Source organism: Pelophylax lessonae (genome assembly GCF_965119305.1).
Source record: "Pelophylax lessonae genome assembly, chromosome: 7".
Taxonomy (NCBI): domain Eukaryota; kingdom Metazoa; phylum Chordata; class Amphibia; order Anura; family Ranidae; genus Pelophylax; species Pelophylax lessonae.
In genome coordinates this window covers 171,810,972-171,825,642 of record NC_138774.1, presented here as the reverse complement: position 1 = coordinate 171,825,642, position 14,671 = coordinate 171,810,972, and the positions used below count along the sequence as shown (strand labels likewise).

Sequence of the window (14,671 nt, the reverse complement as noted above, 5' to 3'; positions counted from 1 at the left end):
CTATTTTTTGTGCCTTTTAACCACATCTCTACCGGACACACTCCCTACTGTTCTGTGTTTTGTTATGCGAAATCATACAACTCACCCACTAATCATACGAAATTCGGCCGATTTTCGCAAAAAAACCCAACATGTTGGATATGTGAATTTTTGCTGTCGTACGAAAATCGAACGTTTTACATACCACACTAACGATACGAAAATCGTTCGATAACACTGCCATTTACGATTTTCGAACGAAATTCGAATCGTCTATGGCCTGCCTAAGAGGTGAGTTTTTTTAAGTTATACATTTTTCCCACAATTTTTTGCATTATTAAGATTTTATTTTTTCACAGAATTGTCATATTACCAAGTTATTTCTCACACACTGTATATCCATACTTGCAACTACACCCCAAAATACATTCTGCTACTCCTCCCGAGTACGGCGATACCACATGTGAGACTTTTACACAGCCTGACCACACACAGAGGCCCAACATCCAAGTAGCACCTCCAGGCGTTCTAGGAGCCTAATTACACATATAATTTCCTGAAAACCTAGCACACATTTGAAGGCCCTGGAGCACCAGGACAATGGAAACCCCCATAAAATGACCCCATTTTGGAAAGCAAACATCCCAACACATAATCTAGGAGGCATGATGAGTCTTTTGAACATGTCATTTTTTTCCTACAAGTTTTTGGAAAATGTGGAAAAGAAAATGAAAAAACACTTTTTTTTTTCCCCACACAAAGTTGTCCATTTATAAGATATTTCTAACACATAATGTACATAGCAAAAATGACACCCCAAAATACATTCTGCTACTCCTTCTGAATATGGTGATACCACATAGGGAGCACCGTCCGGAGCTCTAAGGACATAAAATTACAAATCCAATTTCCTGACTACACTTGTGTGAGGCACTGTAGGTCACTGAGATGCACTGACATGGCACAGCTGAGCACTGACGTGGAACGGCTGAGCATGATTGAGGCACAGATGAGCAGTGCTGCGGTCTCTCTCCTCTCTTCGCACCATGTACTGATCGCTGTGTAGCGATCTGAACTGGACATGTGCCGATTTGTTGACAACTGATCACTCCATCATTGGACGGAGCGATCACATGGTAAAGGGCCGCTGTCACTGGCCCTTTACCGGAAATCAGTGATGCTCCATGTGCGCGTCTCATGGGGGCACGTGGGAAGTGCAGTTCTGGAACAACGTCATTGTACGCCATCCCTGAATAAGTCGACTGCACTGTATGGCCCGGTTGGCAAGCGGTTAAAAACGCAGATCTAGGTGTGTTTTTAACATTACTTTTCTCCTGCCACAAGAAAGGCATTCAGAAGAGTTGGGTAAATGCCCTGTGTGTATGAGGCCTATAGAGTGGTTTTCCGCGAATGGGCCCTAAACACAGCAGCTGAAACAGATAACCAACCAACATTTTCAGAAGTGTTGAAAGCGAAAAACTTTGCTGGAGAAGGTTCTCCAATGACCGCCCACCAGAGAATCAAGCATTCACAGTCTTCTATGGCAGGAGTGATGCTTTTGATTTTTTGGATGGAATCGACAGCGTCACTTTATAGCCAACTATCCAGGAATGAATAAAAGTCATCATCACACCTTCACATGATGCTGTAATAAAGGCAGCCCTGGGTATCATGTATTGTCCTTGAATGTTGGGGTCCCACACAGCTTTTGTGGCTGCTTTCCAATTTAAAAATGGCAGCGAAGGAGGATCTCTCCTCTTTCTACATGTCACCTGTTCATGACAAAAAGCCAACTCTTTAACTACGTTATCAAGCAAGCACTGCTATGGAGAAGCAATCAAAAGTATAAATGTGGATTAATACATCTAGTCTTCCTTCCACGACTGGCTAGAAAACGCTTCCAGTGCCTCTTCCTGGTTGCACATTTATTCAACAAACCTGGCGGAGGCAAGGTTTGAAAACCTAAACCTGCGCTCAAGTGGTGTGTGACGAGGGAAAAATAGCATTAAATGGCCTTTGCTTATGGTCTTGCCGCTCCCTCAGGACCAAGGGTATCCAAACACACTCAAAAACAACAAAAGAGGGGCGCACCGACCTTGTGCATTACCACTAAAAAGGATTATTAAAATCCAAAATGACATACATTATACTCACAAACAATTGTAGATAGCACACATGGTCGGACAAAAGATCTCCAAGGTAGCCAAGGCACTCCACTGTGCTGGATAACCTGCTGATGTCCGCATGAATCTGCTTAGGCTGACGCATTTCGAGGGCGAACCCTCTTCCTCAGAGCCAAAGAGTGCTACTCAAGGCAAGGTTTGGACTGCACCTTAAAGGGCAACTCCAGTTTTCACAGCCAGCTGCCTACTGCACATGAATGGTCCCACAGTCTTCTGGGACCCGTGACGTGTCCTGGAAGACTGCATGGAGGGAGGAGAGGAGTCTAAACTAAATATTGGCCAATCCCCCCCCCTCCCAAAAACGTGCAAATGTTAAAGATTGGCAGGGGAGGAGGCCCACTTTAAACAATGTTCTACTTTAAGCGTGCTCTGGAATCGCCCCCCCCCCCCCCATATTCTCTGAACTCCCCCCCCCCTCACTCCCTAACATTTCTGTTACTGACAGATAGGTTAGGCTGGATAACTGACACTATGGCTTCCATGTATAAGACCCGCCCCACCACAAGTATGGACTCTTTTCTAGTCCTAGTGTGGGGCTTTAAAGGCATTGTACACTTTACATGTTTCATTGTTTTTCCTGGGTATTAGTGTTCTATTCGCTGTGTTGTTTGCATTACCTTGTAATGACTTTTTTTTCAGTTTGTAGTGTCATGGCTGATCGATTCCTCCATGTCCAGATATTGATTCAGCCACTCTGTCCCTATTTGACAAAGAGTACCACCTGTTTTACCCCAATTCCAGTTGCTCACAGACGTTGTCATTTACTGAGGTTTATACTCAGGATCTTTCTGTCTAATTGACAGAAAGATTCTGAGCAAAATGTTCTACAAGGACCTTGAGCAAATGTGTATACAAGCGAGAAATGATTCTGCATCGTCGGTGTTGCAATATGCATGCCATGTAGATCAGCAAATTGTATAATGCCTATAAACAGTCTGCTCATGTACACAGCCATGAGCGGCTTCATACCTTTCTTAAGGAGTGGTCAGGGGGAGGTAAAACTGCAGCTCAACTGCCTGCTATTACCACCCTCTTGCAGCCTGCATGAATGAGCACTGTGTGGCTGTGAATGCTCTGCCTGTTTGTGTCTGTGTCAGGTATAAATTACTGTTTAGCTGTTACCTGCAGAGCACTAGTCTGGAGATTGTGGGATGCATAGTTTCTTTACAGGAAGTGTCAGTTCTCAGACTACAGATAAAAGTCATGCCTCCAAGTGTTACTAAACCCACAGCAGTAAAATCAGTCTGTATATACAAAAAAAAGCATTCTTTTTATTAGAGATGGGCTCAGATGTGTTCAGAATCCTAGTTCCAACCCACCTGTCCGATCCCGCCAGGAAGCTGTCACTGCACGCCGCTAATTACAGGCAGGGAGACATTTCCCGGTCCGCAGCTGAACAGGCCAGGAAATGCCTCAATACCTATGATTAGCGGTGTGCAATGTCGGCTTCCAGGCAGGTGGGTTAGGACTAGGATCCCGAACACGCCTGAGCCCATCTCTACTTGTTTTACTTACTATGGAACCTAAGGGGTTAATACTCCTCTCTCCATTGTGTGAAAAGGCTGTTTGATCCTGTCTTCTCTGATTCTCCCTTCCTTCCACTGTCCCCAAACCATATGCTGATAGAACAGAGCCTTGGGAGTCACTCTGCACATGCTCAATTTCGCATGTATCGCTGGAGAGCCTTTTGTTTTCTTGGGAGAGTGCAGGGCCAATCAGCACTGTCCAGACAGAGGATCAGGGGTCCTGCAGTCTCATAGGACAGTCAGGAGAATGATAACTTTCTACACACCTTTACTGACCGAAGTCACAAGACTGCTGATGAGAAAAGATATTTTGTAGCTTATATTTTCTAAAATAATTGCATCTCCATGTTCTGTGCACTGTGGAAGATCAGATATAGTGAATGCAGGGTCCTGGGTTTAACCTGTACAGTGCCATAGCACAAGCTGAAACTTCTGACACAGGAATGGGAAGACAACATATGACACCATGATCAGGGTACATCCTATGCAGGTGAATGGACAAGGTGCAGGGGGGCCTTCACCTACTAAAGAGAAGGAAAACAATGGCTGCAAAGCAATCCAAGCACATGAGAGTCATATGGGAAGGAGAGTCTCCATAATAGAGGAGAAGAGCCCAGGGGGGGTCCAGCAATCCACACCGGACACAGCTGATGACCTGGAAACTGCCCCCACCTCCAGGAAGATCGGGGTGCAGATAGAGGTGGGGCTGTGCACAGGTATGGAGCTCCCCCCTGGCACACAGCTCTCCTCCCCACCCAGCTCCCTGTCCCCCCAGGCCGCACTCACCATGGTACAGATCGAGGCGATCTTGCGGACGGTCATTAGTACGTCCATCCGCCCTCCTCCGCCTTCGCCATGATCAACCGGAGCTCGGCACCTTGACAGCCGCAGCGGAGTCCCCGGGATAGCGCTCCGCCCGCCGCTGTGCGACTTTCAAACCATTCCGTCCGGAAACATGGCTGGCTGCACGAGAGTGCCTGCAGCAGACGTTCCGACCCAGGAATGAGGCTTGGGGGTGAGGGGGCAGGAGAGGGGAGTGGTGTAGGTCAGGTCTATGGTAGCATGCAACTAGGTGGGAATATAAAACTGGGAACAGTCTGCTTTCCTGCTCTATTTCTAACATAATAATTGTAATGGCAGACTAGTAATTGTTTCCATAGAACCTGAACCACCAGGGCCACCCATTATTTTCTCCCATTGAACACCAATCACTAATATAGGGCGGTTTTCTCTCCAGTGGCCATTAGCACCGTGTATTTTATCTTGTCACTGACTGCCAGTGCAGACATTTCTCTCCCTCCTGCTGAACAGTGGCCATACATTTTCTGTTACTGACCACCAGTACAACATGAGCACATACTAGTGATCGACTGATTATCGGCAAAGCCGATATATCGAGGGCCGATATGCACTTTCCCTGATATATAGAGGGCCGATATGCACTTTCCCCGATATATCGGAATCAACCACTAAGGTGACCAATGTTGCCGATATTTCAGAAATTGCTTGTACCGGAGTGATGCTTGCAGCTAGAGGCATCACCCCAGTACCGGCATCCATAGCCTATGAGAAGCCGCTCGGCTGTCATTACAAGGAGCGGGAGAGGATGCCCCCCCAGCTTCCGTGGCTAGCCCGGGTCTCCCGTCCCACCGGGAGACCCGGGCAACCAGCCTGCATGGCCGCTGAAGACCCGATCAAACCCGCATTTGGCTCTGATCGGGTCTCTATGTAAAAACCCAGAAGTGATGTCATGATATCACTTCAGGGTACATCACCGCCAGATTAAAAACAATGACAACTTGGCGTTTTTTAATGCTTTTAAGTGCAGAGAAGGGGTTTGGGGTCTTTGAGACCCCCAGATCCCGCCACAAGAGTACCTATTAAGCAATAAAAATAAAAAAAAATGTTTTAAATGTACGAAAATATCGTCCGATACCGATATGCAATGGCCAAAATATCAGTATCAGTATCGGCAATGAAAAACCGATATCGGTCAATCACGAGTACATACCTCCCAACTAGGAATGCCCCACCTCATGCCTTTAACCACTTTACAGCTGCTCACTGGAGCTCTACTGCGGCAAAGTGGCTCGATAACGTCTGGCGACGTAGACCTAAGTCGCCAGACATTCCCCTGTCTCGGCGGCGCGCGCACGGCACCGGAGGCTGTATTCAGTTACAGCGGAAGTCGGGCCAGGGGAGGAGCGGCGGTGATTACCGCCGCTCTTCCCCGATCGTCGGGGAATCGAGTGTGGGGATCCGCCTGCTTGTGTAAACAAAGCGGGCGGATCTCCTAAGTGACAGGCAGGGTCAGATTGCAGGATTCAGCATAGCTGAACATGCGATCTGTCCCTGTGTCACTCAGTCCCCTCCCCCCACACACGTCAGTAAGCACCATGCATACATTAACCCCTTGATCACCAATAAAATTAACCCCTTCCCTGCCAGTGTCATTTTTACAGTAACAGTGCATATGTATAGCACTGATTACTGCAGTAATGTCACTGGTACCCCCAAAAGTGTCAAAAATGTCAGTCAAGGGTCCGATCTGTCCGCCGCAATGTCGCAGTCCCGCAAAAAAAAATCGCAGATCGCCGCCATTACTCGTTTAAAAAAAAAGCACCAAAAACGACAGAAATCTTTCCCTTAGTTCAATAACTTTTGCGCAAAGCAATCAAAATACGCTTATTGCGATTTTTTTTTTTACCAAAAATATGTAGCAGAAAACGAATTGGCCTAAAATGATAAAAAAATTTAGATTTTTAAATTTTTTGGGGGGGGAATTGCATATAAAATATTGTAAAATTGCACAGGTGATCAAATACCACCAAAAGAAAGCTCTGTTTGTGGGAAAAAAAGGACGTAGATTTTGTTTGGGTACGGCGTAGCATGACCGCGCAATTGTCAGTTAAAGTCGCACAGTGCCGAATCGCAAAAAGTGGCCCAGACGTAAGACAGCAAAATCCTCCGGTGGTAAAGTGGTTAAACCTGGACACATATGAATTATACAGGTTCTGAGGCTAATTGAATGCAGCTAAAGCACCAGGTGAGTTTAATTACCACCTTAGTCAGCCACAGAATCTGTGTAGTTAATATGTGTTCCGTTTAAATAGAGAAGAGGTGGCAACTCTAGGGCTCGGGCGTGTTCGGGATCTCACTTGCCCGATCCTGCCAGGAAGCTGGCACTGCACACCGCTAATCACAGGCACTGAGACATTTCTCTTTTGTTCATTGACAGACACAGCTCCGGATTCTTCTTAACCATTGGGTTATATTGCCCCCTACAGGAGTAGGACACTAGTCAGGAAAAAGCTTGACTATGCCTATGGGCAGTCCCAAAGGGTATACACCCACTTTCAGCTATAGGTAATCCGTTTGGTTTTCTGCTTTTTTCCCACCCCTCATGTTTAACAATGCTTTGGGACGTCCCAATGGTTAAGAAGAATCAGAAGCTGTGTCTGTAAATGAACGAAAGAAAATGGGATTTTTCATTTACCGTAAAATCTATTTCTCTGATGTTCATTGATGGACACAGCACCCACCCCTCTGTGGAGTTTGTTTTCTTCTGACAGTGCTTGTAACAAAACTGAGTGCCTATAGCTTGAGTGTGTGTGTTTACCCCCTGGGACTGTCCATTTGCGTAGTCAAGCTTTTTCCTGCTTAGTGTCCTACTCCTGTAGGGGGCAGTATAACTCAATGGTTAAGAAGAATCAGGAGCTGTGTTCATCAATGAACATCAGAGAAATGGATTTTATGGTAAGTCAAAATTCCCATTTTCCCAATCCACAGCTGTAAAGATCAAGAAATGTCTCTCTGCCTGTGCAGTGTCGGCCTTCTGGCGGGATCGGGCAGGTGGGATCCTGAACACGCCCGAGCCCGTCTGTCACATATTTGGAGGGAGGGTCCCGTGTTTGGAACCCAATCCTCTGTCCCTCTTACCTTCTCAGTTGTCTCTATGGACAGAAGTGTAGACCTCTATAATACAGTAAAGATAACACTTTACTACTGAAAGTGATACACTGACCTAAACCCTTCACAAACACCTTTTTATTATTAGGTTCCTGCTTTGAAAAGCCAGAATAAAGGATACATAGATAGATCACTTCTGGGTTTAGCCAATTATTATTATAAGAATTCTTCTCAGGTCAACTAATTGGGGGTGTGGCAGGGGGTGTGTCCTTTGCCTACACATATTGTGCTAAAGGGGGATCCTCTGTCTCATCTCAGAAAGTTGGGAGGTATGCAACGCTTCGCCCGCCTGAGCAATCCCACCAGGATGTTGTTAAAGCCAACAGCCAATCATAGGTGGCGGAGTCATTCCCCACCACGCAGCCACACATATACACACTCCTTGCATACATTGCTTTGTGCACTGGAGGGGAGTTATGTTGGAACAGGAAGGGGCCATCCCCAAACTGTTCCCACAAAGTTGGGAGCATGAAATTGGCCAAAATGTCTTGGTATGCTGACGCCTTAAGAGTTCCCTTCATTGGAATTAAGGGGGCAAGCCCAACCCCTGAAAAACAACCCAACACCATAATTCCCCCTCCACCAAATTATTTGGACCAGTGCACAAAGTAAGGTCCATAAAGACAGGGATGAGTGAGTTTGGGGTGGAGGAACTTGATTGGCCTGTACAGAGTCCTGTCCTCAACCCGACAGAACATCTTTGGGATGAATTGGAGTGCAGACTGCGAGCCAGGCCTTCTCCACATCAGCGCCTGACCTCCCAAATGCTCTTCTGGAAGAATGGTCAAATATTCTTATAGACACACTCCTAAACCTTGTGGACAGCCTTCCCAGAAGAGTTGAAGCTGTTATAGCTGCAAAGGGTGGGCCAACTCAATATTGAACCCTGGGGACTAAGAATGGGATGCCAATAAAGTTAATGTGTGTGTAAAGGCAGGCGCCCCAAATCTTTTGGTAATCTAGTGTATTTAGCATATATGAATTTTTGAAGGATTTTATTTGATTGATTTGTTTTTTTTTTTTTTAATAAGCCTATAATAAGGCTTACCTGTAGGTACTATGGGAGATATTCGCACTTTATGCAGCCTGTGATGTCACCGCCACATGCGCTGTGAAAGGACGGTATACCCATGCCATCCCTGCAAAGCTACTTGCCGCGGACTGTGACTCCCATGCACATGTCTGGGAGTGATGTCATCGTAGTGCTGCCAGTGGACGCGAACACGGAAAGAAGACTGGGTGAAGATGGAAGCGTCTGTCAGAGCTGACACCGCAGTGATGCAGAGCTTCGTTTTAAGGTAAGGATTTCATAATGTGCTAGTATGCTATGCTTTTACTTTGCAGGGTTCTAAGGGGGTTTCCTAATGGTGACAACAGTGGACTATTCCTTTGGAATAGGTCTTGAACTTGTAGTCTCCTTCTGAAGCCTGTGTCAGGGTGACAACACAGGAGTACAGACAATCAGGGTGCAGTCAGACAATGCCATGGCTGTGGCCCACAACAACCATCAAGGGGGCACCAGGAGCCATGCAGCCTTGAAGGAACCAAACTAGATAATCTCATGGACAGGAACTCACGGTCCATTGATCTCTGCAGACCACATTCCAGGAATGGAAAACTGGAAAGCAGACTACCCCAGCCCCTCCACCTGGATCAAGGGGAAATGGCCCTTGATTCAGACATCTTAAATCTGAAATGTCAAAAATGGGGGACTTGGCATGTAGACATCCTAGGCCTTAGATTAAACAACAAACATTCTCAGTTTGTAGCCAAAACCTAATATCCTCTAGCCCTAGTGTCAAAAACGGTATCACCTGCTGGTAGCACTACGGGTCTCAGATCTGAAGGGTGAAGTCCTCATGTACTCCAGCGGGTGTCTCCTAGATCCTAGCAATTAGTTCCCATCCAATTATTTGGAATATTATTTGGCCATGTTTGGGATATTTGGTCAGTGATGTCTGTCACTACCCCCACCTCATTGTTTACCTTCAGCAGTCAACCAGGAATTACTAGCTGGCAGATTATCTGGCCAGGCAAAAATGACAGAGTTGTATAAAGTACTCAAAACCCATACTTGAGTAAAAGTACAAGTGCTCGATCAAAAAGTGACTTGAGTAGAAGTAGAAGTGCTCGATCAAAAAGGGACTTGAGTAGAAGTACTAAAGTATTCAACATTTTTTGAACTTAAGTATTGCAAGTAGTTTTTTTAAAAATTTTGCTACTCAAGTACTGAAAGTAAAAGTACAAGTACTGTGTTATGTAGTTATTAAAGAAAGAAGTCAAAAGTTTGAACATCATATTGTTTTTTATTATTTCAAATGCAGCTTTTATTTATGCATACAGTAGCTTTTATTTTCGTATGCGCTGATAATACACATGTTTTGAGCTTCATGAAACCTGCCATCTACTGTTCTGGCAGTGGTAATTTTTATAATTGTAACTAGTAACTATGCAGCACAAAAAAAAAAAAAATACTGGAGTAGAAGTATTGAAATCATTGAAAAAATGTAGTGAAGTAAAAGTGGAAGTAGGAGAAAAAAATTCTACTCCAGGAAAGTACAGATACCGCCTTTCGGTACTTAAGTACAGTAGTGAAGTAGTTCTACTTAGTTACTATACATCTCTGAAAATGCATCACTGGTTGCTAGGAAAGTGATGGCCACTGGCCTTCTAACAACCAGTGGGCTGGAAGCTGTCACATTCAGCAGCAGTAGTAGTATCACTTCCTGCTGCAGCCAAAGATTGCAACATCCCATTTAGTTTGCCTGAATGCCAAAAACGAAATGTACTGACTGATTTCTACTTTGCTCCAAAAATAAAGCTTATCCCTAATCTCCCCTACCACCGCCCTTACAGTTTTGTTTTTAATAGGCAAAGGGTGGCAAAAGGTGACAATCCTTGTTTTGGAGAACTACAACTGTAATTTCTGCACCCTGCAATGGCCTGGTCAATTCACTAAAAATGCAGAATGAAAGCAAAATTAGTCTCAGATGAGTTAGGGGGCAAACTATAGCACCTTTCCCTTGGGTTTAAGAAGATCTTGTACCACCACCACCTGCAATGTTTATCGTTTTGAGATTTATCACCAGTGCTCAGGCAGATTGCACGCTAGTGTAACTGAGGGTCATTTGTCAGATATCGACCTCTCCAGTTACCTGGGCTTGTGAACTTAGTGCATATGCATTTGGCATAGCACAGCACTGTACATAGGCAGGGGTGTGCTTTTATGCATATTGGTGTGACAGGACAGACACTGCTGTTCCATCATTTACTGATGCTGTTGTGTAACAGGAAACCTGTTCTGAGGAAACATGGAGGCTGTCATTACTAACTTCTCTTTCTGAAAATATTAATTGCCTGCACAAATATGCAGACACACAAGTTCTGATTTTACTGTGCTTTTGACTTCTGCATGCTTGTTCCAGGGCAATTAGAGTACTTGAGGCAGAAGGGGTCAAAAACTAAAAATTTTCAAATGGTGGTGAGCAATGGAAGGCCCATATTTTTTTTTTTAGTACGAGTTTCCTTTAATGTGTTTACTTAGCCAAAACTATATTTTTTTGGTTTTGGATAGATTGTGGAAGAATTACAGCCCTGTCAAGTTTTTATTGCTGTCTGTGTTCCTGCTAGGGTTGATTTGGCCACGCTATTCGCCCTGGGGACCACTGTCACTGAGAAAAATATGTGAAGGAAAATCCAAAATGCTGTCACCAGGGTGAATCTTCCAACTGGTGAGCTACAGTGACAAAGTGTCTAATCAGGGCATCTCACTAATTTTCTCTCACTTGTTGTGTCTTCAGGACATGAAGGGAGATCTGGACAGCAAAAAATTGAATTGACATTGGTTATAACAATGGTGTCATGTGACTCGCTAGTGTGTTAAATTTGTTGTTATCGCTCTCACTCTCTCATATTGGTCACTGGAAGTTCAGCATAGCACCTCATGGCAAAGAACTCTCTGAGGATCTGAAAGAAAAAATTGTTGCTCTACATAAAGATGGCCTAGGCTAGAAGAAGATTGCCAAGACCCTGAAACTGAGCTGCAGCATGGTGGCCAAGACCATACAGCGATTTAACAGGACAGGTTCCACTCAGAACAGGCCTCGCCATGGTCCACCAAAGAAGTTGAGTGCACGTGCTCAGCGTCATATTCAGTGGTTGTCTTTGGGAAATAGAAGTATGAGTGCTGCCAGCATTGCTGCAGGCGTTGAAGGAGTGGGAGGTCAGCCTGTAAGTACTCGGAGCATACGCCGCACACTGCATCAAATTGGTCTGCATGGTTGTCGTCCCAGAAGGAAGACTCTTCTAAAGATGATGCACAAGAAAGCCTGCAAACAGTTTGCTGAAGACAAACAAACTAAGGACATGGATTACTGGAACCATGTCCTGTAGTCTGATGAGATCAAGATAAATGTATTTGGTTCAGATGGTGTCAAGTGTGTGTGGCAGCAACCCAATGAGGAGTAGAAAAATAATTGTGTCTTGCCTATAGTCAAGCATGGTGGTGGGAGTGTCGTGATCTGGGGCTGCATGAGTGCTGCCAGCACTGGGGAGCTACAGTTCATTGAGGGAACCATGAATGCCAACATGTACTGTGACATACTGAAGCAGAGCATGATCCCCTCTCTTCGGAGACGGGCTGCAGGGCAGTATTCCAACATGATAACGAGCCCAAACACACCTCCAAGATGACCACTGCCTTGCTAAAGAAGCTGAGGGTAAAGGTAATGGACTGGCCAAGCATGTCTCCAGACCTAAACCCTAAAAAGCATCTGTGGGGCATCCTCAAATGGAAGGTGGAGGAGTGCAAGGTCTCTAACATTCCCCAGCTCCGTGATGTCATCATGGAGGAGTTGAAGAGGACTCCAGTGGCCACCTGTGAAGCTCTGGTGAACTCCATGCCCAAGAGGGTTAAGGCAGTGCTGGAAAATAATGGTGGCCACACAAAATATTGACACTTTGGGCCCAATTTGCACATTTTCACTTAGCGGTGTACTCACTTTTGTTGCAAGCGGTTTAGACATTAATGGCTGTGTTGAATTATTTTGAGGGGAACAGCAAATTGACACTGTTATACAAGCTGTACACTCACTACTTTACATTGTAGCAAAGTGTAATTTCCTCAGTGTTTTCACATGAAAAGATATAATAACATAGTTTACATAGTTAGTGAGGTTGAAAAAAATCATCAGTCCATCCAGTTCAACCTATGATGTGTGTGTGTGTTTGCTTTTAACCGTACATTGTATACCCCTGTATGTTGTGGTCTCTAAGGTGCCCATCTAATAGTTTTTTGAAGCTATCAATGCTCCCTGCTGATACGACTGCTTGTGGAAGAGAATTCCACATCCTTACTGCTCTTACAGTGAAGAACCCCTTACGCATTTTAAGGTTAAACCGCCTTTCCTCTAATGTTAGTGAGTGGCCACGTGTCTTATTGTATCTCCTTTCTCTGAATAGTTTGTTCCTTATGCTAGGGTCGCCAGTACAGTATTTGTACATTGATATCATATCCCCCCTCAATCGTCTCTTCTCCAGAGAGAAAAGGTTCAGTGCTTGTAGTCTTTCCTCATAGCTGATGTCCTCCATTCCCCTAATTATTTTTGTTGCCCTTCTCTGGACTCTCTCCAGTTCCAGCACATCCTTCCTGAGGACCGGTGCCCAGAACTGGACAGCATACTCCAGATGTGGCCGGACCAGAGTCTTGTAGAGCGGGAGAATAATCTCTTTATTTCTGGAGTGAATCCCCTTTTTTATACATCCCAGTATTCTGTTGGCTTTGCTTGCAGCGGCTTGGCATTGCATGCCACTGCCAAGCCTGTTGTCTACCAGTACCCCCAAGTCTTTTTTCCATCCTAGACTCACCCAGAGGTTCCCCCCCTAGTGCGTAGCTTGCTTTCTGGTTTCTTGCCCCCAAGTGCATTACTTTACATTTTTCAACATTAAACCTCATCTGCCATGTAGTTGCCCACCCCGTTTAAAATATTTACAAAAATGTGAGGGGTATACTCACTTTTGTGAGATACTGTGTGTGTGTGTATATGTATATGTATATGTATATATATATATATATATATATATATATATATATACACACACACACACACACACACACACTTTAAAGATTCCCCGGCCCTTATGCTTGTTTACCAATATCGAGCTGTGCTAGTGTCTCTAAAATCTTATGTACAGTATATTGTATGAGTACAAACCAATAGGGCAGATACTTTGTAAAGTTGATCATCACTGGGATCTTGACAAGCAGTTAATAGTGAGTTTTGTAGCAGTGGATGAAAGGCTGCATGTTTTACAATTGACTCACAGAGTAGGAGTCCTTATTGTTCTGTGTCTCCCTCTAGCAGGGCATCTCAGAAGAATAAGGATTAAATCACTGAAGCTTGAACTCTTTCTCAAACTGAAGAAAACACTTTTATTTAACTGTTTCTGTACAGAATAGCAGACTTCTTATGCCAATTTCATTTTATTCCACCGAGCAGCCAAAACGGACTCCCTTGAAAATACACCAGTTTGCATCACCCACTGGTATTTATTGTAAAAGAGTGGCGGATGTTTGTGGCAATTCACAGGGATCCATCATAATGTGTTTGTATTTATATTTAAATAAAGTTTAGTAGTGTTATACAAGACAACTAAAACAAAGATAAAAATATACCGCATATATTTACTATACAAAATAATTTACTTTTATTTATTTCATTTAATGCATTCATTTAATAATTGAATTATTTTAAAGAAGGAACAAAGGAAAATAGAAGAGTGATATTTATTTTAAGTATTTATATTGTTTATTTGTGTCTGCTTGTTTTTCTTCGTAGCAGTTTTGCAGAGTTTTTAGAATAGATGCAGAATGGATAGAAGGTTATCTAAAGAATAACTTATCTGGGAAGATACAGTTAAAATCACCATTTCCCAGAACCCCTCCCCTTGGAATGTCAAAGCGTGTATCCTGATTGGCTGGTGACTGGAGGAATCAGTTTTCACTGTGCTGGGAGA

General features: G+C 44.4%; 1 protein-coding gene across 1 annotated transcript in view; it reads right to left on the bottom strand.

The window, feature by feature from the left end:
- LOC309560749 (ubiquitin carboxyl-terminal hydrolase 12-like) overlaps positions 1-4,660 on the bottom strand; it is a 106,596-nt gene extending 101,936 nt beyond the window's left edge. The window contains exon 1 of the mRNA XM_082264397.1: positions 4,475-4,660. Coding sequence (XP_082120523.1) covers positions 4,475-4,522 — 48 coding nt within the window. The 5' untranslated portion in view covers positions 4,523-4,660. The remainder of the gene's footprint in view (positions 1-4,474) is intronic.
- Between the last annotated feature and the right edge of the window lie 10,011 nt (positions 4,661-14,671).